Raw genomic sequence first — 27850 nt, 5'->3', positions numbered from 1 at the left:
TCAAAAACACAATTTGTACTTTATATAAAACAATACTTGGAAAACAGTTTTAAAATGTAGGGTTGCTTTCAAGTCGCAATTCTATAGAAACAAAACAGCGTTTTACCTCAAGGGCTTGAGAATATAATAACATAGCATATTAAATACACATTGAGAGATACACACGTTTTCAGCCACCTAAAAAAATAAGTAGAAGCTAAAGGATTCTCTTTGGCTAGTAAGATTCTCATAGGCGAATCTACCATATATTAAGTATTGCACAACTTCCCCACAGCAGTTTAGAGGCATATGTCTGTATTTTCAATGAAACATGTTTACCTCATGCTTTTTGTGTGAGAATTAACAATTCCATATAACATGCAATAAAGATAATTTTCAGTATAATATCAATGCATGGATTGCAAATGTGTTACAATCCAGAGTAATTTCATTTAGTGATATTTTTTGTAACATTCCTAAAACAGAAGGCTTTGGACAAACACTACAATAAGGTACATTTATTTTAGGTGGGTCTTGTTTAAAACACCAATATTTTAATTGTAATAGTGTTAATTTTTTCAGTCGTTCCAGGTTACAGCTTCAGCCAGATATATTTGTGTGTCCGTGTTTGTGTGTGTTATATATATATAAAACACACAGACACACACACATAGACACACACATTATATATATATAATTCAATTCAAATACTTAAATCTATAGTAGAAAATCATGTTAAACCTATATATTTCAGTAGTGGCACTGAAATAAAACAAGCTATTTGCATAAAAAAAGGCTGTTCTAAGATTTTAGAACTTAGTTGTAAACTTTAAAAAATCCTTTCTAAAAACAGCAAAGAACAGATTGTTTATACATGAAAATAAATAGACACAAGAACTATACATCATAAACACCTATTGGTACCAACTGAATCAAAGTATTGGATTAATACAGTCTGAAAAACCATCTTGCTATCAATTTGAAATGTATAAATCATACATCAGTATGGGATATAATTTTGTATATTGTCATAGTATTTTACAATTCCTTTTTCAAGTGCATACATGAAATAGAAATAAGATGAGTTTGAATTTTAAACATCTATGGACATCACTCAAATGAAGATGGTTCACCTAAAATATAACTCAAAAGGAAAAAAAGTCGCTTGAATAAATCCCATAATTTTTTTTGAATTCAGCTTTCAAGTGCTTTGTTATTATTAACCATTCTTTTATGTAAACAGTGAAACAGAAATTCTAAAGTCATAGACAATACTATGAAATATTGGAACAATAAACTAGCACTATGGTACAGGAAAGGTTTGCTGGGGAAAAAGGCAGCCTCTTCTACTTATAAATCAAGTAGTATGCATGCCACTAACCTACCATTTCAAGCACATTTGGTAAGTAATAAGATTTAAGAATGGACTAAGTTACCAGTTAAAAATGCTTTTATACTGATCAGTATTCAAATGAAGTGCATTTCTTCTTTTATTCCATAGCTATAATATTATTCCTTGATATTTTGAAGGAGTGTTAATAAATGAGTCTCAATAACCTGTTGGACTGAAATAGAGAGGAAAACATGGTTAGTATTCAATTCTTTAAATTGGAAACTCTTCTAAAAGCACTGAAAAATGTGAGGACTAGAGTGAGATTTTGTAACAGTTGATAGCATTAGGCACACAGCTATCCATTTCCAATACACAATTGACTACACTTGTGAAGAAAGAACCAAGTTATGCCCAACAGTACACTTAATTTTGAGTGGCTGTTGTTAGCAATGTTGGGGAGGGAAAGTTTAGATCCAAGATACTGGATTTTCTACCCTTCACTTTGAAATGGAAAAAATAAGGTTTGCTATTTGGCTGCATTGTTAGGAATAATGGCTGTTCCCAAGCCTTGGCATTGATAACAGCATAGCTACCGTCCTATATACATATGTATAAATATGTACAATGTCTCACTGCAAATACATGTGTGCGCCTTATGTAGCCATACATCTGATGGTTTTTTTAGATTATTAAAGCAAGTTTTATTGTGTTATCTCTACAACCAAGCACTGGTAAAAAGCTTAGTTCTCATTGTACATTGTCATGGGAGGGAGGGAGAGAGGGAGAGAGAGTTTTAATAAACAGCAATTTATAACAGGTTAGGAAACAAAAATATTTTTATCCTGACATTAAAAGGGAATTGATACACATACTATTTATCTTTCGTTTGCTATGTAAAGAGTAAAAAATGCTGTTCTTTAAAGAAGCAGCAACAAACGCTTTAGGGGACTTCTGATTTAACAGGCCATGGTTCTAAAATGCCCATTCATATATGCATAACAAAACCTATTAAGTGGTTAAACTAATCAACTGATAGTAAAAAGGACAGCAATACCGTATTAAAAAGTGCTTGAATACTCACCACTACGATGGCCCAAGGCTACAGCGAGATCCATAGAATTATATCCAGAATCAGTTTCTACAGTTGGATCAGCACCATGTTCTTTTAAAAGCAAAATGACATTTATGAATATGTATATGAATGTTAAATCTCATTGTTTAATCCAGAAGTTCCCAAACTCTCTTACTTCACAATGTCCTTAGGCTTCTCCAGTGAACACACTAACAGTTCCATTTATTTAGCAAAATATCCCACAGTATCTCTGTGAGTTCACTACCACATACACAGTTTGGGCACTATAAGTTTAATTTGTTTTAATAATAATTACCTAAGAGGATCTTGACACATTTCACATGATTCCCATGAACAGCATAGAGCAAGGGTGTACCACCATTCTGAGGAGAAATAAAATAAAATTTAAAATTTCCTTTGCACAGCTCAAGGATAAAACCATTAGTCCCAACATTTTAATTTATTTATCAGCAAAGTGTATTATATGGTTCCAATTCATTTTCTTTATCATATCATGTCTACAAAGCAATAGAAAGCTGGATTTTCTTTTGTGGACTAGATTTTAGCTTGTACCCGCATATTAGATGGCTTTCCTATGGCTGGGCTGCAACTCAGCCTGATGACCAGAATACTGCAGAAAGTATTTGGGTGTCATGAACACATGGAATGTGGGAAGGAACTACAAGCCACAGGTTGCCCTCAGATCCTGGGACAAAAACAAGAAGAAAGTGCTTGGGAATTAAAACAAATCAGAGGGTTGCCATTCTGGTTTCCTAATGGTTTTATAAAAAGACAAAGAGCAGAAATTGCAGAAAAATAAGACTCAGTAAGTAGTCCTTCCAAAAGTTAATTGGGAAGGCTACAGAAAAAAAGAGAAAGAAGCAGAAAAGAGGAATAGATGAGATCAAATACATTGTAGGAATATTGTAGAAGAATTGCACCATTATGTTAAAATGACCATCAAGTTACTGTGTCAAGCTTAATTTGATGACAACCCAACTAACATAACTGCCTTGAAAATTATCTTAGTCATTTTAATTGTTATGAAGAGCCAAAACCCTGAATTATACAGTCAAAGAAAATAAAGTCAGATATGTTTATACAATCCAATTTGCCATATTCACAAAACAAAGAGTATCATATAAAGAACAGAAACTGAATTAAAATTTCTAATAAGGATGTTCACCCTTTATGCTCTGCTAGAGGCATATCAATATGTTACCAAGCCTCCTTCTGTGAGAGATAGGCAATTTTAAAATGTGATGATACTGTAGAGATAGATAGATAGATAGATAGATAGATAGATAAGACAGACAGACAGACAGACAGACAGACAAAATAAGTTCAGTGTTACATATTATGGCACCAGAGTATGTCCTCTGACAAACTTACCCAGTCATATTCATTTACGTCAACTCCACAATCCAGTAGCATCTTGACAATGTCTGTATATCCTTTACTACATGCTAATGACAGTGCACTCTCTCGTCCTTTTCCCAAGATTTGAGGGTCTGCACCCTTATCAGGAAAAACAGCATTGGTTTCATTAACAAGATCCTTTATGTGTGTAACCCATAGATCAATCAAATGGTCTCCTACGTCCAAGAGTCAAACCCCCACTATAACATACAGCCATTTGCTTCTTTAAAATAAGTACATCTCCAAACAGTCAAGGAATAATTTGCTTGAATGAACCACTCTTTCTGCATAACTCTTCCTTTGTTGCAGTTTAAAGTAATTGCTTCTTAAATCTGGCCCTTCAGACAGCTTTTCTTTATAATAACATAATAACCTTTATTATCATTGTACATCATGTATACAACAAAATTGGTTAATTGAAACCCTAACCTTTATATTTCTAAAGAATCGCATATCTTCACTAATTACCGTATTTTTCGGAGTATAAGATGCACCTTTTTACCTCAAAAAAGAGGCTGAAAACCTGGCTGCGTCTTATACACTGAATACAGCATTTTTGGCCTCCCAAAACCCCGTCCCTTTGCAAAAATGGCCGTGCATAGCCTTTAGGAGGCTTCCAGAGTGCTCCTGGGGGCTGGGGAGGCAAAAATGAGCGAAAAACAGGCTGTTTGGGGGGGGGAAGCCCCCAGGAGCACTCTACAAGCTTCCTAAAGGCTATGCATGCCCTTTTTTTGGGACCAAAAACGGGCCCATTTTCGCGAAAAAACAGGCCGCTTTTGGGAGGTCTGCAGCGGGCAAAACCCCTTTAAAAAAATTTGCCTCTTCAAAATCTTGGTGCATCTTATACTCCGGTGCATCTTATACTCCAAAAAATACAGTATATTTCCCACTATTCCTCTTGTAGAACAGGAACACAAAACAATATTTTAAGTACTGATGAATCTATCATTTAGTATGATTCTGGGGGAAAGGTTTTTATTGCTCCAATGAAAATATTAGAGATAGGACATACAGAAATAGAGAAATGGGCGATTAACAAACTGGTCATGAAATTATTTCTATAAATGGAAACATACTTAATAGGTGACTAATGCAGTACCACTTATATATGGTACTGCACTTATAATTGTATATCAAAACATTTTAAGTTCTACTGATGTTACCTACTTGCCTTAAACAGGCCCATGCCCACAAAAGGCTGATGGTCCTAAACTTTGTTTCCCAAATGCGCTCTGAGTTTTTATGCCACCATCTGTTTTGGGGCAGCAGCTTGATAGTTTCTGCTGCCACCATCTACTGTGGTAAGAACAGGTCTGGTCATGATAACAAGCAGCTTGCAAAATAGTTTATCCAAAAGAAATCCAAAAGAAAATACGCCATTCTGGACAGGTAACAGGATAGTAATGGATTTCTTCAAATTAAAAATCCTCTGCCCAAAATTATTATAGCCCACAAGGAGAGGGTTCAAAATATTACAGATCACAGAAAATTCTAAAGGAAAAAAATTCATCTTCATCCTGAAATGTGGATGAACAGTGAAATTAAACACCCAATTTGTACCAAAAAATATAGAATACAAAAATAATTTTTAAAAACCGTAATTCAAATTCCTAGTTATATGTTTTACAAATTTCTATAGCAACCAAATGATTTCTGAACCAAATACTCCTCTCATTCAATTTCCTGCACTTCTCCAGTTGTTTGAAGATCCAAAAGTTGATCATAGGCTGCTGAGGAAGATTGAAATGCTATTTTACATCCAGCCTATCTCTATACATTACTTTCTGGCTTCAGAAAAAACCAAACATTTACTATACTCAACACGAAAAGTTAGAAAATCTTGCTCTGTATTAGACAAGGAAACCATTTTCACTCATAGGGATATGGCTTATGAATCTGAAGTACGACATACAGGCTGCATTCACAACACTTGCATACTCATTTCTCAGTTTTTATATTTTATACTGGTACTGATTCAACTTCTTTAACAATTGACGTTCAGATGGAAAGAAACATCTGTTTGTAGCATCACTAGGCGTATATAAAATACAATACAATTTCACTTACATTTTGGAGTAGAAATTCTACTACTGCGATTTGCCCATGAGCTGCAGCCCACATTAGAGGAGTAAAGCCTTCTTCATCCATATGATTAATAACATTTTCTGTTCAACAAAACATACAGATGAACTCGCTTTCCATTTATTCTGCCCCCAAATTACCTAAACTACTGTCAAGCCCTGCATCCCATTCATAGTACTTTGGGGGTTGCAAAATATGCTCTCCATCTACATTTGGCTCAAGGTTCAACCATATCTCAACTACTAATCAGTCTGAGATGTTAAAACAGCTTTTTCTGTTTTTCTTTCTTTTTAGTTTAAATCAATAATGTTTGATCAGATAAAAATCTTTTCTTATATATTCCTACACAAATTCCATACTACAAAAAAATCCTAAGAATTTCTTGTTGACATTTAAAAAAAACACCACTCTAAAACATTATTAGTTGTTTACATTCATCAAATAGTCATCAAATAGGTGCACAGATTGATCTCAGAGGTAAGAAACAAAATTATCTTTGACAACACTGCAATTTAAGAAATGTTATAGGAAATCCTGTCAGAACTGAACAATAATGATGTAAGAAGCAGCTTATACAAGCAAAACTCTTTTATTCAAGAAAATGTTCTTTTGCTCATGTCATACGATTCACCAAAATTACAGGATACCTTGGACAATAATTTCATAGTATTATAAGAAAAGGTTTGCTAATAAATATATTTTCCCAAGAAAAAAAAATAGAAGTCCCATAATGCAAGTCTATCTACTGCTTTTAAATCTGTTGTTTCTGCAATACTGGTACATAGTTGTAAGTATATATCAGCATTTGTATGAATGCCGATATAAAATGATTTGACATTGATTAATTGAACTAAAATGATTTTGAATTTATTTCAAAGTAACTGGAGAAAAAGAATGGATGCAAGGAAGAAATGGAAACTTCCTTTAAAGAAAGAGCCCTGGTAGAGACCCCAATTAGCACATATTATCCATAAAAATCCAGAGACCAATTCTTACCTTGTTCTATGCGTGTAGCTAAATACAACATTTCTCCCTGAGCTGCCAGCTGGTGAACAGACAGAGCTGCAAAGGCAACAGCAGAAAACCATATAATGGTTCAGTAAATAACCAAATTCTATGCACAACCAGGAATCCACAGCCACGTTAGGATTATATTACACACTGTATAAAAATATGGTTTGTCATTAGCTACATTAATTATACAAATCACACTGAAATATAACCAAGCCCAACCAATCCACACAGGGCCAGCCATAGGGGTTGGATACTGGTAGGACATGTGTTAAGGAAGCAAGAGCTTCACTTCAATGTTTCAGTTGTAAACCAAGTTGGCTGTAACTTTCATTGTTATAAAACATGGCTGTTTCAATATATTTTTCATGAGTAATGAAAGAGGTTCTCTGAGTTTGGTTGTTTGATTGCAGAAGTTTTATTATTCAACTAGTTAGCATCAATGTTTCATTTATATACATTAGCTTGCTCTGCCACTGTTGATGGAGATATGGTCTTCTTCTTGGTGGTTTATTAATTATGGTATTATCTGTAATTAATCCCTACTTATCTGGGTGGTGGCTACTGAACAGGATATGTTCTGGTCTTTTTGTTTCCTTCCTAGCTTTTTAAATTTTCTCTTTTGGATGGGATATAAATGTGATTTATTTTTACAGATAGTCCTCAACTTATGCTGTAGTGGAGCCTGCCCATCATAGTAAATTCATAACCATCATAAAACGAGTCAGTCACATGACCAAGCAGATTTTACAGCCTTTTTGATGTTAAGTAAACTAATGGTGGTATGGTTTTCCAAAAATCAGAAGTGACGGTTTTTGGCAAAACTGTCATAAAATGTGATCATGGGACTGTGGGAAGATGGAAATGGCCATAAATGCAGCCATGTTGCCAAGTGTCTGAAAATCCATCACGACTGCTGTGTGTGTGTGTGTGTGTGAGAGAGAGAGAGAGAGAGACAGACACAGAGAGAGACAGTTGGAACTTTGAATGTAGGTCATAAAGGTAGATCCATCATAACTTCAAATAGTCACTAAGCAACTGGTTGTAAATTGAGAACTACCTATATGTGTGTATTGAAGGCTAATTTGACTGAGTGCCAACTTAAAGGTATTCTCTAGTAATTTTGGATTTATTTTGGTTTAGGATGCAGTTTGTCAATTGAAACTATGATTGAGACTGTTCATGCATTGTAAGATTAAGTTTTTATTGCTAGATGGTAGCAATGAATACCCTTTGCCAGTTTTTTGCTTACTTGTCGTATATAATGGTTATTACAGTCCTTACATTGTATGCTGTAGGACTTCTGTTTTTATTCCTTGGACTATTTGGTCTTTTGGTTTACTTAAAATGTTTTAATTTAAAGGCGTACATATGTTTTCTTCAATTGGTAAAGCACTTGTCTGGGTCTGTGGTACAAAGCAGCCAAAGCAGCTTGAAGGCTCCTGAGGACTTCTGTTCCCAAACTTATTCTTTCTACAGAGAAACACGTACAGTTTACAAGCAAAGGTGTTGTAGAAACTTCATTTCCTCTGTGCTTGTTAGTTAAGGTAGTTGACTGCTTGATAGGTGAGAAATGCTTAGTAGTTGATGGAGTATAGACGTGTCTCACTTGTATCCCAGGAGAAGGAGAAGTGTGGATATTGCACTCAGCTAGATAAAAAAAAAAGCTACTGTCAGAATGACGTATGGTATAATAGTATTTTATTGTACAAAACAATATGGTTGTTTCATGCTTTATTCAGATAACACCAGTTCTTTTCTTAAAAAACAGCACCAAAAGACACAGCTTATCCTCAGTTCAACATTTGCATAGTTAGGAGGACAACATGTAAAATGCTAAATAAATCATAGACTCAGGCAACTGAAGGCAATTGAGAATATTATGTAGGCAACCTTCATAATATGCCTGACAGAACATAACCCGCTAAAATATTTTTGGATGCTAGCTTTCCATGATATTCTAATTATCTGACTGGAAGAAATATTTAATCAGATTTCTGGTTATGGTATGGGACAAAGATGGTACTGATCAAACTCTTGGATGGCCTGTAGTTGCAGTGGGGTAGAGTCATCCTAGCTCTTCTTAATCTCTCAGTGGCCTTCAATAGTACCAGTCATAGTGTTCTTCTGGACCTGCTCTGGAAATTGGGGATGTGTGGCATTGTGTGGGTTGGTTCCTTTCCTTCCTCAGAGATTGGTTTCAGCTGGTTTTAATAAGGTGGGAGAAGTCCAATCCTTAGTTCCTACTTGTGTGATGCTTCAGGGCTTGTTTATAATCTACGTGGAACTGCTGGATGAGGCCATCTGACAGCTTGGTATGAAGCATGATCAATATCATTTGGGCCACAAGTGGCTTTGGTTAATGTAGCCATTATAATAGGTGATTTATTCTCAGCTGCCACATATTTTAATGTTTGCATTATTTTAATTGTTACTATTTAAATATTGTTTCCCTGCCCAGAATGAGATGGACAGCCATATGAAATAAGTATTACTCTCTTTAGTAGCTTGGATTGAACTGATCCAATCATAGCAGAAAATAGAAGGACCTTTTATTTTTATTCCCAAATTGTTTATATATCTGAAACCAAATATTAAGTCAATCCATAATCGTGGAAAGTTTAGGTCAATTTACATATAAGAATGGCAAAAAATGACAAATTTTCCATAAAAGTGGAAAATAGAAAGAAAAATATTAGATATACTTTCTGCCTTGAGTCTTTTATAAAAAATAATGTACAACAAATAAATAATATAAATATAAATAAATAAATAAAGGCAGTGAAAACAGAAAAAAATGGGTCAGATATAATAGAATTTCAAACCAAATTTAAGTCCATTCTTCGTAAGAAAAATATAGTGTTCAACTGCACCCATATATTCATTTCCTTTGATAGCATTATCGAACATTTTTTTGAAAAACTGACCTTTAAATAATACTGAAGCCACTTCAAGGTCAGAGTTCACTTGATCTTGAATATTTTTGCTCTCTTCTTCATTCAAGGATTTGACAAATCGAGAACACACATTCATATCAAACCTATTGGGCAAAATGAATTTCATCCCCATAGCAACACTCTGAGGTGCTCCTTCCTCCACACCGGACTCAAGGTGATGTTCAACTTTAATATCTGGCATATGAGACAAACTAAAGGTGCCAGCACAATCTTCCACAATTAGCTGAGTATCAGCATCTAGATTGGTTGAAGACTCCATGATCTGGATTTCAATTATGTAATCTGTTTCTCAAGGTATTTGATGTATTCTCTTTTTCAGTATTACTGTTTGAGATTTCTAATAATCTATAGTTGGAAACAAAAAATCAGTACATTAGAACATTGGACACTGATTCAGTGTACTGTGCAAAAAACAGCAGTCACCACTATAAATAACTAATTAATTCTGAATAGTGCAGAATATTCTCCTTATGATCTCCTTATGACCCTTGCAGCATCCCTATGGTCAGAGGATTTACATTTGGATGCTTGACAACTGACTCACGTTTAAGACGGTTGCAGTGTCCCGGAATCAAGTGATCCCCCTTTGTGACCTTCCGACAAGCAAAGCCAATGGGGAAACCAGATTCACTTAACAACCATGTTATTAATTGAAGAACTGCAGTGATTCACTTAACAAATGTGGCAAGAAAAGTTGCAAAACAGAGCAAATTAATACATTTCTCACTTAGCAACGTAAATTGTTGTCCTTCAGTTAAAGGCTACCTGTATTTCTTTCCATCGGACACCACTAACTTATTGTCTGTTGCCGCATGAATGCAACAATGACAACCAATTTAAACGCCCTAAATGGGATACCAGTCCATAGAATCATAGAATATCATAAAATATGATTATATTTTATATAATATAATATAACATAATATAATATAACAGAACATAATAAATATAATATAATGTAATATTTAATATGATATTTAATATAATTAATATAATATTTCACTTAACTTGTAATATAATATACAAATATATTATATTCCCAGCTGGGAAACCTTGACTTCTGATCTTTTAGTTTGGAGGCTAAAGACGCAGCATGGGATTCTCCAATTCGAAGGAGACACTTGTTCGGCAGGCTGAGGCAGTCCCGGAACCAGCAAAAACTGGGGGCTGGGCAGAGGTCTTTATATATCTGCCCTCAGTGTGGAAGGGATTGCCACTCCCAAATTTGGACTTTTTAGCCACACCAGATGCTGTATTAGGACCTCTTTCTAGTGCACGACACCATAATCTTTTGAGATTGAAGGATGCCTATTATATTATATTATAATCATAGAATATGATTATAGAATAGAATCACAGAATAGATAACTTAGAACTACGCCGCCTTCGGTCTGATCTAATGTCCTACCTGTCAATGACTACTTCAGCTTCAACCACAACAATACACGAGCACACAATAGATACAAACTAAAGGTAAACCGCTCCAAACTCGATTGCAGAAAATATAACTTCAGCAACCGAGTGGTCAATGCCTGGAATGCTCTACCTGACTCTGTTGTTACATCCTTAAAACCCCCAAAACTTTAACCTTACAGTGTCTACTATCGACCTCACCCCATTCCTAAGAGGTCTGTAAGGGGCGTGCATAAGGGCACCAAGGTGCCTACCATCCCTGTCCTGATGTTCCCTTTTTATTCGTATCCATTTCATGTATTCAAAATCATGTTATCTAATACATGCTTGACGAAATATTTTTTTAAAAAATAAAGATCTAAAGCGACGCCTCCGCGAGACCTCACTTGCGCAACCAGCGTCCAGCAGAAGGACCAACCTCACCTTCCGCAGACCCGCCAGACTTAAGCCGACCCGGGTTTCTCCGATCTAAACTCCGGCACTCGAGACCCCTCTACGGCGCAGGGAGTTCGCTACTTCTCCGACTTCACTTCCACAAGTCGCTGAATCCCCCCTCTCTCCCATCGGCATCCTTCAACTCCATTGTCTCGCTCCGCTCCTCGCGCTGCAACGCCAAGCCGCGGCTGTTATGATTCCGTTCCATGACGTCACTTCCGCCGAAGCACACCAGGAGACTCGGGAACGGAGTCCACGGTTACCCGCCATCTGGGCTGCAAGCCTCCAGAAGGCCACGAGGGGGCAATACGTGGCGGCGGGTACTAGACGTAGCTGTTTCCTTGCTGCCCTCTCGTGGTGTCCTGGAGGTTTGCAGCTCAGGAAAAGCTCAGCCCGAGACAAGGAAGATGCTCTGTTTAGTCTGCACCACCAATTCTTCTACCTCTCCTCCCCCCTTCCCTTGTATATTGGGCTAAGAATGGGGGCGGGGAATAGAGCAACACAACCGCCTACAAAAAAAAAATGGCGAGGACAGGAAAGCGGTTCCCCTCCGGCTTATTCTGCCCCCTTCTGGCAGAAGAAAGAGCGCGAGAGCGGTTCCCAATGAGGAAAGCACTCGCCCGCTGCCAGGCCGGCGCAGAGGTTAGAGAGGAGGCGCGATGTGATGACGTAGTTCACTGGGCTGCGATGGCTGCTCCCTTAGAGGCAGCGTGAGCGTGAAGAACCGGAGGTCCAGGTAACCGCGGGCTAATTGTAGGGGAGGACAGACGGGGACGGGACTTCCAGAGATGCGAAAGGCCTTCAGCCTTGCATTTTTAGCCCCAATCCCTCTTCTTCTCTCTTATTAGGTAGACTTTAGCATTTTAGTGGCAAGGAAGGCAGACCCGGAACAGCCGCTACTTTCCCCATCTTGCCGTCTCCTTTGCAGAAAATGCCGCAGGAGTAGTAAATTAGATCAGGGGTCCCCTAATTTAGCAACTTTAAGACTTTTGGACTTCAACTCCCGGAATTTTCCAGCCAGCTGGCTGGAGAATTCTGGGAGTTGAAGTCCACAAGTCTTAAAGTTGCCAAATTTGAAGACCTCTGGATTAGATTAACGCTTCTTCGTTTGCCTGCATTGTCGTGCAGGTTGTCCTGGAAAGCCTTCAAATGAATTCTGAAAACAGCGCTCTTCCAAGTTTGCAATCATTGGTTATTTGGGGCAATGTTGCTTCTGAATAAAGTTCCTTGGGGCAGTTGTCCACTGGCATTCCTGCTAACAATGAATTCTAAAAGTCATTGCAACCAGAAAAAAGTGCCTCGTTTTATTTGTTATGAATCTGATTTCTTTCAAAATGGAAAACCGGGTGGCCGATATTGAGCATAAAACCTGTATGGTGAAGTTTGAATATATCATCTATAAATTATCATTTGCAATTTACTAGGTGTGTGATAGTTGACATTGGAACATTTGCTCACGTCTCTCTTCGGAGCTTGTAGCTATTGACTTCAAGGAAAAATATAAATCTTCCCCTGTTCAAGCAGGAAATCCTATCTCATTTCAGATAAATCTCTTTTTCAATCTCTTTAGAAATAGAATACTTATTTTAGATGGTGTAACAAATATTGTAGATTATTGTAGAATGTCATCATCTCCCATTTCAAAATGAATGAAATTGGCTAGTCTTCAACAGTTATTTGAATTCAAAGATTTATTTTGCGCATTCATATTTTAAATAAAAGAAGATGAGAGAATTGTACCCTTACTTGTTTTGCTATTTTAAACAACCTGTTTGCTTTTTATTTTAAAAGGTTGCATCTAGAACATTCTCTCCTTATGAAGTTTATAGGTAGAAGATTGCTTTCTGCTCCTGGAGAAATTTCATTTAAGAAACAATGGCAAATTACAAGCCTGTAATAGTTCAGACATTTCCAAAGCTTGGAGAAAAAATTACAAAGGATACTTTGTATTGGAAGAATTATAAGGTAATAACACATACTATAAATAATTATAGGAATGGAAACTGATGTAGTCAATTCTTTGTAAATATTACCTGATTTGATTTTTTTAAGTAAAAAAGAAAAAAATGCAAAATTTGTAGATCATTTCTGCACTCTCTCATTCATGAGTGAACCTTGATTTAATGAATCCTCAAATTTAGCTACCTTTAGAGTCACTGGATCAGATTCCATTCAAACATCCCTCATAAGTTGATGGCATTACAGAGTAGTCTGGGTGAGATGGTTGAAGTTATGATAATTTAACCTACATTTTACAAAACTACAGCAATCATGCAAAATACTGTGTTTCCCTGAAAATAAGACAGGGTCTTATTTTCTTTTGAGCCCCAAAATAAGCACTTGGCCTTATTTTCAAGGAAGTCTTATTATTTTTGAGGTGCAGGAGGTGGCGAGTGTGGTCACCTCATGGCTGTTGCTGTGTTGCAATATTTTCAGGGAGGCCTTATTTTTGGGGAGAGCTTATTTTAGCACATTTCTCTTTCAGTCTTTTGTAAATAGTTTTCTAATAACATTGTCTTAAAAAGGATAATAATGTTTAACATTGTGCCACCTTTGTTCAGACTCCCATCCAGATAAAGGAATTTGGTGCAGTGAATAATATACACTTTTCTCCAGTTCCTCCATATAATTATGCTGTGACAGCCTCATCAAGGGTAAGATTTTAAGTTAAATTTTTGCTTTAAAATATCTACATTTTTTCTAATTCTACTTTATATTATAGTGAATTTCTGCAAATTCATTTGCTGTACCATCCTATTTTTATTTACTGCAGTAGAATAAATGTGTTCTGTTGTATGGAAAAGGATTTTATAATCATTTAGTTTTTCCTTTGGTGCATATTTTCACTTAGATTGCTCCTTTCACTTACTTTAGCAGCAAGAGCAAAGAATTTTCTTTTGTAGCCTCTAGGTTGCCACAGAGAACTGCCTACTAGTTGTTAAATTCTTCCCTCCTCGATACACAGGTTTATACACCAGCTCCCAGCTCATCCTGATTTTGTCTCTTTTTATCTTTATTTTTCATTGAACATTTTCCATTGATTGACGAGTCCTCCGAAGACTTAGGAAACCTTCCCATCCCTGGTTCTTCTTGACTGCTTCACAGTAGTTGTTAGAAAGTTGTAATCACCATTTTCAGAACTTAATCTTTCAAGCGGCTTTATTAGAAGCATGATTGCCATCCCATGCCTCACTGCATATCTTTCCTTCCCTGGGACTATTTTCAACATACGTTATATGTTGTTTTAGATTCACATATATGGGCGATATTCACAAGAGCCAATCAAAACATTTTCTCGCTTCAAAGACGTAGCTTATTGTGCTACCTATCGAGAGGATGGGCAGTTGCTTGTTGCTGGCAGTGAAGAGGGCAGTATTCGGATCTTTGACATTGGTGGGAGAGCACCATTAAGGCAATTTGAAGGCCACTCCAAGTAAGTATGGGAACATGACTGTACTTGATTCATTGCCTAATTGTTTCAATCTACAATTGTACTTTGGAGTAATTGCAATTTCAGATGTGAGAAAACATATTAGAAGCATCTGTTTTCTCAGCTAATTAATATATGCTTTAATTATGTTGCAGACATAATATTTACAAGGAATAAGTTGTCATTGTTTTATCAATTGTTGTATCTCTAGTAATGTCATTTGTCACAGTGCATTGATTTAAAAATGCTTTGTGTATAATTGTGGTGTAAAGTGTAGTCTTTTGGCATACATTTGCACATAATTGTTCACTTTTGCTGCATCAGATCAGACTTCGTTTATTTGTGACAAAACCTGATTATTAATTTTGGTTTTAATGCTACTGAAAATATTAACAACCGGGAAATGTTTGACTATTGATCCAAGCAGTGTTTTCATAATTGTATGTTTTTAAAATGTGGTTAGAGTTTGTCACTTTTTATGAATAGTACAGAATTTTAAAATATGAATTGTTGAATATATTTAATTTGCTAATTAAAGTTTAATTGGTTTAGTTGTTTATGTGCAGATCATATAGGATGCTCAAATCCAAACTAACTCTGATCGGCCTATAAGCTGCATATATATCCTGTTTAGTACATCATGCTTAACCCAGAATAACTGGATCATTATTTTTGCCTTGATGGGTGAACCCAGCCATTTTATTTGTATTCACTATGTGAATTAAGTGGACAGCTTTCCCTTATTATTTTTGTAGATCTTTAATATATTGTTCTCAAATTTTGTGTTAATTTTTTTTAAATGATAGAGATGATTACAGATTCAGACTTTAAGTATCTCAGATAATCTTCAAGTAATTCAGAAAACCGTGCTAATCACAGTACTCTGAAATAGTAGAATACACAGTGTTTTATGCTTTGAAGGGTATGTATTGACTCTAGCAAAAATTGAGATAGCTTTATATTTATTTATTGTTTTTGTGATTTATAGAGCAGTACACGTTGTAGGATTTCTGTCGGATAAGTACCGAATAATGTCTGCAGCAGATGATTACACGACACGGGTCTGGGATGTTTCAACCTCATCTGAAATAGCATGCTACAAAGAGCATGCAGATTATGTAAGATGTGGCTGTACTAGTAAACTGAATGCAGATCTTTTTGTAACAGGTTTGTACTTAACATTACATTTACTGGTGACAAAATGACTTTCTGAATTATGTTTTCATTTCTCTACCATTAGAATATTTTCCTAATTATAAATTTCTTAGTTATTTATGTTCAAATATATTGATTTTCCTGATTTTGGTAAGAATTACTTAATTATAATGGTAGGTTGGTAATTCAAAAATTCTGCAGACATTTTGGAATCAGAAGATGAAATCCTTAGATGGCACATTTGACCTCAGATTATAAAATACTTTATGTTAAAAATTTGGTTATTGTTGAGTTTGTTTTATTCTTACAGATGATAAGACATTACATATGTAAGACATTAGACATTGTAAGGCAGCCAATAGAGTTTAGAGTTTTATTAGAATTTGTAGGCCGCCCTTTTCCCTGAGGGGACTCAGGGCGGCTCACATAAAACTGGGAAGGGGGGGAATACAAACATCAAGATAGAAACATATAATAAAATGGTAGGCAACATACATTCATCATTCGGGAGGGGTAACTATCCTTATCCCCAGGCCTGACAGGCGAGCCAGTTCTTCAAGGCTATGCGGAAGGCTTGGACGGTGGAGAGGGTACGAATCTCCACAGGGAGCTCGTTCCAAAGGGCCGGGGCTACTGCTGAGAAGGCCCTCCTCCTTGTGGTTGCCAGCCGACACTGGCTGGCCGATGGGATACGGAGGAGGCCTAGTCTATGGGATCTTATTGGTCGCTCTTGATTTACAACCATTCGTTTAGTGACTGGTTATAACAGCACTGAAAAAAGTAACTAATGAGTGGTTTTCACACTACTGTTGCAGCATCCCAATGGTCACCTGATCAAAATTTAGGTGCTTGGCAACTTGGATTATTTGTGATGGTTGTATTGTCCCAGGATCATGTGATCGCCATTTGTAATCTTCCAAGCTAGCTTCCAACAAGCAAAGTCAATGAGGGAAGCCAGATTCCCTTAATGACTACATGATTCACTTAACAACTGCAGTGATTCACTTAACAACTGGCAAAACATCAAAATGAAGAGTAACTCAATTAACTACTGCCTTGTTTAGCAACAGAAATTTTGGGCTGAATTGTTGTAAGTCAAGGACTACTTGAATTCAGTTTCTCAGTTTTCCAAATTGGGCAGTTAGAAACAGGCACCTAAACTACATCAACCGTGATCAAGACAAGTTGGGACAAGCTGCTACATAAAAAGCCAACTCCTTTGTGTTAAAGCATTAACAAAGTTAGATTGTGTTTTAGGACTGAAGAAAAGCACTGTGCTGTTCCTTCATGTGTTCCTTCAAATAATTCCCTCAACACAAACTATTTACTAAGTCTGCATTACTATTACTATTAATCTTCTCATTGTTCCTATGATCCATCTCCTTTCACTTATCACTGTATGACTGTATATTGCTTGTATCCTTACGATTTATATTGATTGTTTTCTAGTATGATTTGATTGCTTACTTGTACCCTATGACTATCAGTAAGTGTTGTACCTTATGATTCTTGACGAATGTACCTTGTCTTTTTATGTACACAAAGAGCATGTGCCACAAAGACAAATTCCTTGTGTGTCCAACCACACTTGGCCAATAAAGATTTCTATTCTATTCTGTTGTGAAGCACTAAATCCTTTCTTCTTCTGGGATACATTCTAGGTTCCTATGACCATACAGTGAAAGTATATGATACTCGGACAGACAAAAGCATTATGAGAATAGAACACGGGCAGCCAGTTGAGAGTGTTAATCTGTTTCCTTCTGAAGGTCTTCTTGTGACAGCAGGTATTTCTTTCAATCAGAAGTTTTTTTCCATCTCTCTTTGCCATCTTTATTTTAAGCAAAACATCCTGTTTTTATTTCCATATGCAAATTCATTCATCCATCCTCCCTCCCTCCTCCTTTCTTCCTTCCTTCCTTCCTTCCTTCCTTCCTTCCTTCCTTCCTTCCTTCCTTCCTTCCTTCCTTTCTTTCTTTCTTGCACAGCATGGGCTGGGACAGGATATCAAGTCCCTGTAAGCTGTGATTAGTGACCTGCAGTTGCTTAATGCAAGTTGGGATTTGCAAGCCTTTTCTAGATTCTAGTCTAGTTTATTTTGCCCCACTCCAAGTGAAAGTGCTGAATCCATTACAAGCTATTTTTTTAGAAGTAAAAGCGGGGGTGATTAATAGACTGAGAAGAGAAATAAACTATAGAAATTGCCTTCCAAAAATGTATGTATAAAATATTATTTTTTAAAACTTTGCAGGTGGTCGCTACATTAAAATCTGGGATATCCTTAAAGGAGGCCAGCTATTAGTGTCCTTGAGAAATCACCATAAAACTGTAACCTGTTTGTGTTTGAGTAGTTCTGGTCAAAGGCTGCTCTCAGGCTCCCTAGATCGGTTTGTATTTTTCAGCATTTTCTATAAAGCTTCTAATAGTTCTGTGCAATGAATACATATTCAATTTAAAAAATGAAAATGACATGCATAGCAATAGCACTTTTATATACTGCTTTACAGTGATTTATAGCCCTCTCTAAGTGGTTTACAAAGTCAGCATATTGTCCCCAACAATTTGGCTCTTCATTTTACCCACCTCAGAAGGATGGGAGACTGCGTCAACCTTAGTAACATTCCCAAAATATTGCAAGTGCATTTCTTCCATTTTCTGAAGACAAAGGTGAAACTTGCAAGCTTACTGAATCTCAGAATCAGGGCTAGAGGGGTCTAGTGATGTGGTTTTGGTGCCATCAATAGATTGCTGTCTTTCCATTAGCTGAGAGGAAATGTGACCATTTTATTCATATATATAAACAAAAAAATCCATTCTCAGGAAAGAGTACATAAAGTTTACAGCCATATACAGAGCGTGACCCGTCAAAACCGCGGACGGCAAAATTGCGCTCGATGAAAGCGCGCATTTGACGTCATCACAGCGCGACGAAAAAAATTAAAAATTGAAATAAAAATAAAATTAAAGCAGTTAGGTTTAGGGTTAGGTTTAGGGTTAGGTTTGGGGGGGTTAGGGTAAGGTTTTCGCTTTATTTTTACATTTATCGATCACAGCGCGATGTTTTCGTCGCGCTGTGATGACGTCAAATGCGCGCTTTCGTCGAGCGTGATTTTGTCGTCCGCGGTTTTGTGGTGGAACCTATACAGAGATCTTTGTCTGGCAATTGCATAAATCAGTAATACAGGGATCTCTTTTACAATTTGAGGTAATTTTTGAAATTATTTTTTATCCTAATTCCTGACGGGCTGATGTTGTCATGGCATGATGTGTAAAAAGCCTGAGAATATTCTTCAGTGTTTGGCTGGGAAGAGTGGGAACTTTAGGGCTTGTTGTTTCAGGTATAGTCAATCTTTCAAAGAAAAAAAGTTGGTCTTGCCTGCTCAAGCAGTAGGAAAAGTAACCCCTCAGATAAGGATATCAAATGATACGCTTGTTCTGACCTAGGCTTCACTTCATGATACAATGAAAAGCACACATTTTGTCCCCCAAACCCTCTTTTTATTTCAAAGGCTGTGAATTATGTTCATTCACAGTCTGTAATGAGTCACAAATAGAATTTGTAAAGAGTCCGACAATATTTCGGGATAAGGCTGATAAGCACCCACCTTTAGCTTCCTTGAAACGCTGCCAAAGACCTAATTGGCAATTAGCTTGCAAGGCCACACGGAGCAAAGAGTCAAAATGAAGCTTCAGAATTTAAACCAACCAGAACGAACAAAGTTGCGTTTTGCAAAACGCAACTTTGTTCGTGCCTTTGCTCCTCCTTTATGTCCTATGGGAGGGGCCAATCACCTCCAAGCCTTACTCCCAAGTCATCCCTTTTGTCTTAACTGTTCTTGCCTTCTGGCAGCTCTGCACATGCGCGTACTGGGAACAGACTCCCACTGTTCCTCTGCCTCGCTAATATCCAACTCTGGAGGCTCCAGAGACAGCACATCACTACCAGATGGCCTTGGCCCCCTCTCTGCCTCCGACTCAGAGCCCTCGTCTGAGTCTTCCCCAGACTCCGGGATTGGCCCATGTTCCCAACCTCGTCACTGTCCGACTCTGCTGGCAGCCCCGCAGGCCGCCGGCGGACCACAACAATGCTATCAGCTACATTGTGTACTTTATTTAATTAAATACAGGTGGTCCTCGACTGACAACTACAATTGAGCCCAAAATTTCTGTTGCTAAACAATGATTAAGTGAGTTTTGCCCCATTTTACAACCTTTCTTGCCACAGTTGTTAAGTGAATCAATGCAAAGTTGGTAATATGGTTGTTAAGTGAATCTGGCTTCCCCATTGACTTTGGTTGTCAGCAGTTGAGAAATAGTGATCGCATGACCCCAGGACACAGCAACCGCGATGAATACATGCCAGTTGCCAAGCAGCCAAATTTTGATCATGTGCCACAGGGAAGCTCCAATGGCTGTGAATGTGAAAAACAGACATAAGTCACTTTTATCAATGCCATTGTAACTTTGAATGTTCACTAAACAAATGGTTGTAAGTTGAGGACTACCTGTATTAACAAAATTACAGCAGAGGGCTGACTATGGTATGGACATTTTCTTTTTTTTTAGGCATGTGAAGATTTACAGTACAACTTCCTACAAAGTAGTGCACAGTTTTAACTATGAAGCATCAATTCTCAGTCTTGCATTAGCAGTAAGTAGTATAATCTGGTGGGTATACAGATAATAGTCATTTGTATCTGTGTATTGTTCTAGGCCAAAAATGTTTTGACTTGCTTTTGGTTTAACCTAATGCTGTGAACTCTACTATTCTTTTATTTTGTAAACCTTCAGATTTTGTCAGTAAAAATGCTTATCAGTCTTAAGTTTTTGAATATAAGATACAAAGACGTTGATAAAAATAGATCTCGTTAAAGAAGGCAGTTATGCATGTGCCATGCTTTTCAACTATACTCTTCAAATTTACATAGCTGCCCATATAAATCATATACTTGGCTGGCTAATAAAGGAAGTAGAAGCAAAAACATGCATATAGGATAACAATAAAAGACACCAATTAAAAATACTGAACTCCCCAGTCATTTCAACACAAAACCTACAATCGGGATTCCACTGGTACTTTGACCCCTACTAATCTTGCTCAACCTGATGCCTCCAAATGTATTGGACTATAACTCTTGATTTCTGGATAATATAGTCAATATCCTAGCTGCTGGAATATTGGTAATGTAGTCTAGCATAATCGGAGGATATCAGGGAAGATAACATAAATGTAAAGTATTTAACTACATTAGTTTGTTGCAGCACAGATACAGAAGGACATGAATATTTTAGAAAAGAGCTGTATTGGGAGGGTTGCCTTATTGTTTATTAATTAAACTTTAGGGCCAAAGATAAGGGATTCATTGCATTTTTGAGATTGTTTAAGAAATTAGCTACCTTAAATTGTCTTCAATTTAAGTATGTGCATGAATAACTGAACAAGGAAATAAAAGAGATTTACTGAGGTATATGCCTCCTTGAACACAATGGAATACTTAATATATGGATAGAACCGTTGGTCTAAAAAACCTGATTGGGCATACCATAAGCATAAGGTAATTTAATACAGTTTTATTTGATTAAAATCTTTCAGTCTGACATTGCAGAACATCTGTTCATGTTTAATATTAGGAGTTCATTTCTCTGTGAGGCACTATTTTCATAAAATTAATACCATTGAACTTAATATATTGATTAAACCAACTTTGTTTTCGTTTATAGCCTGAGGATGAAGCTTTGGTTGTAGGCATGACAAATGGCATATTGAATGTTAAACATAGGAAGCCTGAAGGAGTAAAAAAGGTTTTGCATCGGAGAAGGCCTGCCTACCGAACCTTTGTGAAAGGAAAAAATTACCTACCAAAGCAGGTATGCAGAAAAAGATGCTCAAAGAAAGCCCTATTTTTGTTAGTGAATAGCATGAAGAAGTAAAAGGTAAAATTAGGCTACATTTCACTGGATATTAACTCTTAATGCGAAGGGCACCAGGTTGAAAAAGCTGATATGGGGTAGCCAATTAAAAACAAAAATAAGCAAAGATGCTGGACACTAAACATTTAAAATGTTAAGCATTAAAATATTATGCATTTAAAATACAGGTATGGACAGGTGGCAAACGGTGATAGAAGTAATCAAGTTGTAACCATATTGGTTCAAAGCAAAGTGAACAAAGTTTGGAAAGCCTTAGAACAATCTGTTGTCTACTGAGTCCATGTCTCACTGAGTTAATTGGATCTTTTTTAACATGTAAAAGGATCTATTTTATTTATGTAATAATTATCTTGCCTGGTCTTGTACTGTTTAAATGAGTGAAGAATTAAAATATAGAATGACACAAAAGCATGATTATTTGAAATATTGAAACGCTTGTGATGGGACTCACACCAGGAATTTCAAAGTTTACTTATGATCACTGAAGATCCTTTTTCTCTTGGCTTCCTCAGATGATCTCTGTCATTGCTGAGATACAGAAAAATATTTACACTTTTTTGTATGGTCTGTGCAGGGAGTTTGGGGAAATAGTCCAGACGCTATTCTGGATTGCAGTGATATTGTTTAAGATCATTGCCTAAAATTACCTAGTCAGGTGAGAAACCAGAAATCAGTACCCTCTTTTTTCCATGATGCGAGTATGAAGCAGTACATTGAGTAAACAACCTTGCAAGAACAATCTATATCTGCTATAGATTCCATTTGCCAGAGGAGATTAATTAAGACAAGAAGAAAATGAAGCTAAAACAGGAATATTTTTTTTTACCACTTATGTTGCTGACCAGTCTCTGACTCTTTTCCTGTCATTAGGATGATTTATTTGTCAGCAAGCCTGTGAAGAACTATTTGAAGAAATATGACAAGTTCCTGCGAACTTTCCAGGTTTCCAAGGCTCTGGATGCAGTACTTCAAGTAAGATAATGTTACCATCTGCTTTTAAATACACTGCAGTGGATCTGGTCAATATTTTCATAAATATAAGCCTTCTGCTATATATGCAATAACATTGGTACTGTTGTTAATAATGGGGAATACCAAATGTAATGTTAAAGGGGATTGAGGAAATCCTCTGTAGATTTTATATGAAGAGATATGAAGGATTAGGAAAACAATGACAGGACATTGTTTTGAGTATTGCTTGTTTAACTAGAATCTCTTTATATTTTAATAGAATTTTACAAAGTTCTGATCACATTGTAAATTGCAGTATTTCAGGATTACAGAATAGATAGGTAGTCCCAAAGTTCACAAACAATATAGAATAGAATAGAATAGAATAACAGAGTTGGAAGGGACTTTGGAGGTCTTCTAGTCCAACCCACTGCCTGGGCAGGAAACCCTACAGATGTTGGTTATCCAACATCTTCTCAAAAACTTCCAGTGTTGGAGCATTCACAACTTTTGGAGGCAAGTTGTTCCACTGATTGGTTGGTCTAACTGTCAGGAAGTTTCTCCTTAGTTCTAAATTGTTTCTCTCCTTGATTAGTTTCCACCCATTGCTTCTTAGCCTACCTTCAAGTGCTTTGGAGAATAGTTTGATTCCCTCTTTGTGGCAACAAAGAAGATATTGGAGCACTTCTTCACTAGACTAGCCATTCCTAATTCCTGCAACCGTTCTTCATATGTTTTAACCTCCAGTCCCCTTATCATCTTTGTTGTTGTTCTCTGCACTATTTCTAGTCTCAACATCTTTTTTACATCGTGGCGACCTTATTCTCTTATAACTGTTTTACACTTTTAATTCCTAAAGTAGCAAAGTGGTTTTAGATTGGTAAAATATGCTGCTAAACGCATTTCAGGTTTTCACATTTGATTTATATTCTCCAAAGGAAAATAAAAGCTCTTCCCTCTGCCATTAATATTTCCTGAAAATTTCCATCTTCAGACAAAGCAACCTTTAATCCAAATTGTGGGTGGGGAACTGAGTTGATTGAGTTCTCCACTGCTCTAGCAAATGGAAAGATAACAGGTTAAGTCCCCATCCTCCCCCCCCAGCCCCCCCTCCCTTAGGGACCTTTATAGACAGTATCTCTTCTGCCAATGAAAGGAAGTGAGGGCCATTGCTTTCCATCTCTTACATGGACTACGAGCATTGGTAGAGAGTATCTTTTTCTATCTTTCACTGCATGGAAAGCTTTTGTTTGCAGGAGGAGACAAAGTGGTGAAAGGTGGGCATGGTTCTCACCTCTCGTGTTTTCTTCCTGAGAACAAAGCTAAAAGAGAGCTGTGCTTGAAGGCAAATCACACAATAATGTCAGAGTTGTTTGAGGAAAGTACTGAGACTTACTGGAGTCCCTGTGGGCCAGATTAGATTTGGTTGGAGCCAGGCAGTTAAGTGGTTTCCCCACTCAGGTTGGCAAGTGCTCTGTAGGATTTCTTATTGGTGCCTTTCCTTCATGGAGAAGCCAGATTTTGGATTAAGTACCATAGAGTAGAGTAGAATTATTTATTGGCCAAGTGTACACACAAGACATTTGTCTTTGGTGCATATGCTCTCAGTGTACATAAAAAGACAACATACATTCATCAAGAATCATAAGATACAACACTTAATGATAGTCATAGGTTACAAATAAGAACAAACAATATAAATATAAATTGTAAGGATACAACCAACAAAGTTACAGTCCTGCAGTCATAAGTGGGAAGAGATGGGTGATAGGAATGATGAGAAGACTAATAGTAATACTAATGCAGCCTTGGTGAATGATTTGACAGTGGTGAGAGAATTATTTGTTTAGCAGAGTGGTGGCATTCGGGGAAAAATGTTCTTGTGTCTAATTGCCTTGGTGTGCAGTGCCATTTGTGTGAAAATCATATATACTGGGCCACTGACCTGGAATCTCCCCACTTCAGGTTCTTATACTAGCATATAAGTATTTTTTTTAAGGAAAAGTGAAAGTAAAAGATTTTTATATGTAGTTGTTACCTGTTTTTCATCATTAAATGTGAACATGGAATGAGCCATTTTTAAAATATAATTCATTCATATGAGAAAGCAACATATAAAATTACCTTGACCTAGAAATAACTGTAAATTAAATTACCTTGGTTTGGGGAAAAAAAAGTTTCATTAATGATCCTTGAACAGCCCCTTGCAATCAAGGCCCTTAACAGATGTGTCCTTGGCACAGCAATTAGACAAGATTGCAACAAGCTGCTCTGTGAATAGCTTTTAAATGTAAACTGTTACAGTCCGGATTAACTCATTTTTCTTTATGTATTAGAATAAATGTAATAATAATTTGAGTTGTTGAAATGCCTGAGAACATTTTATTGTAAAAATGTGCGGTTGAATACTTTCTAATTCTAGGGCCCTGCAAAAAAGAATCCGCCTGAAGTTACAGTTGCTGTCATGCAAGAATTAAACCGCAGAGGAACCCTGAAAAATGCACTTGCTGGGCGGGATGAAAAGCAGCTCAGTGTCCTCCTTTCTTTCTTAATAAGGTAATTGCCAGGTTAGTTGTCAGAGGCAACTACATAGTAATCCAAATTGGAATAAATTGCATGGGATATCCTAATTTTAGAATGACGGAGTTTTCACATTCTTTTTTTTAAAGTTTGGATGAGTTTTATTGCACCAAAGGGGATGGAGAAATATCAGAATGTGAAAGACCTTAATGCAATACGCACTACAGTTTGATTTAAAACCATGTTAAAATACAGAATTCCAAGTGGCCTTGGATATAATAGTAATAATAAACAATTACCATAACTATAAACCCTAACCCTAACTATAAACAATTATTATAAATCAGCTAAGCACTATTCTGCATGAAGAATTACCCTGTTTCTCCAAACCCCCAGAAATAGCCTTATTTTCAGGGAGATCGTATTATTTTTGAGGTGCAGGAGGCAGCGAGGGTGGTCATCTCATGGCTGCTGTTGTGTTGCAATATTTCAGGGAGGGCTTATTTTCGGGGGAGGGCTTATTTTAGCTCATGTGCTCAAAAGCCTGATTGGGCTTATTATCCAGGGAGGTCTTGTTTTAGGGGAAACATGGTAATACTTAAACCACCTTCATGGGTAGCATCTTGATCTCAGGCTATAATTTTGAGGGAGGTTGGTTCCAGGGGCAGGTGGAAAAAAAGCTACCCATGTAATTTGGAAATTTTTTCCTGATAAGGAAGAGCCGAGTTTCCTTTCTTTCTCCAGTAGGGCATTAAAAGTGAAAAAAAATGGGTATGATAGGAAGTTTAACATCTGTCTATTAATTACATTTGCAGAAATGTGACTGATGCAAGATATGCTCCTGTACTGATAAATGTTGCAGAACTCATTATAGGTACGTTCATATATCAAATAACATGAATAAAGTTGACATTTACCCAGATATTTCAAAACTGCATGCATTTTGTTGCTCATGAAGGAATACAATCCATAAATAAGCATAGAGGTAGCTATAATTCAATGGGAAATTGAATGCATATAAGGAGGTTCCAGATCTAAGCAATCCATGGGCCAGATACGACCCACAACCTTGAATTTGACACCCCTGAATTTTAGGGCATTTTGACCTTTTACGATCCAAGATGTGGATGGTGGTGGCTCAAGGCAGCTCATGGATAATTTTGTGTCTCTTTGTTACCCTGTCTCTCAAATTGACATTGGTGTTTGTCAGCTATTTTCAGTTAGTGAAGTGGCAAGAAAGCAAGGAATTGCAGATAGAAAAAACATCACTTGCTCCATCCATTTCTATAATGAAAGACACTGGCTACCATATTATTTTCTTATTTATATCTTTCTTAAAATTGTTCTAGAAAAGAGGCAGTTGGGAATTTTTATCCTCGTGAACTACATAATTGCTGTTAACTTGTATCTTTCTTTTCCAGATATATATATGCCTGTGATTGGACAATCCTCAGTTATTGATAAGCAGTTTCTAAAACTTCAAAATCTTGTAGAGAAAGAGATTGATTATCAAGAGGAATTGCTAGAAGTTTTGGGAATGATGGATGCACTGTTTGCTACCATGACAAGAAAACAATCCAGTTCCATGGATGTGAACAAAAAGGTTGAGCTATAAAAAACACTGGAACTGTGCTGAGAAATTTCACCAGTGGAATCTGCATTTAGCTCTTATTTGCAACCAAAAGTAAACATTACTTTTGACTGGAGAGTGACACATCTTCTGAAATATTTTAATGCAGCCAGGGTGGATTTATAAATTCAAATGCTATTTTATTTTACCCTTTTATTTATGCAAATTCATCAGGCTTTCCGTTTTAGATTATTCAAATATTTTTCTACTCATTAAAATTGTCAGCTGCTAAAGGGAAAATAAATACCAGAACTTGAAGAAAACGGTATCATATCTTATTTGCAACCTCTCTCATGGGACCATTTGCATTTAATCAGGTCTGCTTTCATTTGGGAAAACCAAGCCTTTGGAGATGTTTCTGTGCCAACTTTCAACAAAATTATTTCTATAAAAATATTCTGTAATATGTATAGTATCTAAGGATGCTTATGCTGAATATTTAAAAATTTTAAATTCTAAGAATTTATCATAAACATGTATTTTCTGTTGATATCTCAGAAGATGAAAATAAATAACCGTTGGCTAAATAGTA

At 36.6% G+C, this 27850-nt stretch overlaps 2 protein-coding genes across 2 annotated transcripts; one reads left to right on the top strand and one right to left on the bottom strand.

Moving 5' to 3' along the window:
- On the bottom strand, positions 1-11897 carry ANKRA2 (ankyrin repeat family A member 2). The gene is made up of 9 exons (XM_087715657.1): positions 11690-11897; positions 9824-10198; positions 8388-8546; positions 6882-6947; positions 5871-5968; positions 3777-3902; positions 2701-2767; positions 2394-2474; positions 1-1544 (listed from the first exon to the last, which is right to left on the bottom strand). Exons 2-9 carry the CDS (start codon positions 10110-10112, stop codon positions 1489-1491), a joined length of 942 nt encoding a protein of 313 aa, XP_087571783.1. The 5' UTR covers positions 10113-10198; positions 11690-11897; the 3' UTR covers positions 1-1488.
- A 439-nt stretch (positions 11898-12336) lies between these two features.
- On the top strand, positions 12337-27850 carry UTP15 (UTP15 small subunit processome component). Its single transcript, XM_087715656.1, has 13 exons — positions 12337-12437; positions 13493-13666; positions 14263-14355; positions 14950-15134; positions 16120-16298; positions 17948-18073; positions 18538-18673; positions 20853-20937; positions 22008-22154; positions 23088-23189; positions 25591-25724; positions 26504-26562; positions 27110-27850. The coding sequence occupies exons 2-13, from the start codon at positions 13577-13579 to the stop codon at positions 27301-27303; spliced, it is 1530 nt and encodes a 509-aa protein (XP_087571782.1). The 5' UTR covers positions 12337-12437; positions 13493-13576; the 3' UTR covers positions 27304-27850.

This window comes from Thamnophis sirtalis, unplaced genomic scaffold (assembly GCF_051295495.1).
Source record: "Thamnophis sirtalis isolate CommonGarterSnake01/CBP01778 unplaced genomic scaffold, rThaSir2_p1.2 scaffold_5, whole genome shotgun sequence".
NCBI lineage: Eukaryota > Metazoa > Chordata > Lepidosauria > Squamata > Natricidae > Thamnophis > Thamnophis sirtalis.
The sequence above is the reverse complement of the archived record's forward strand: the minus strand, read 5'-3'. Positions and strand labels throughout refer to the sequence as shown.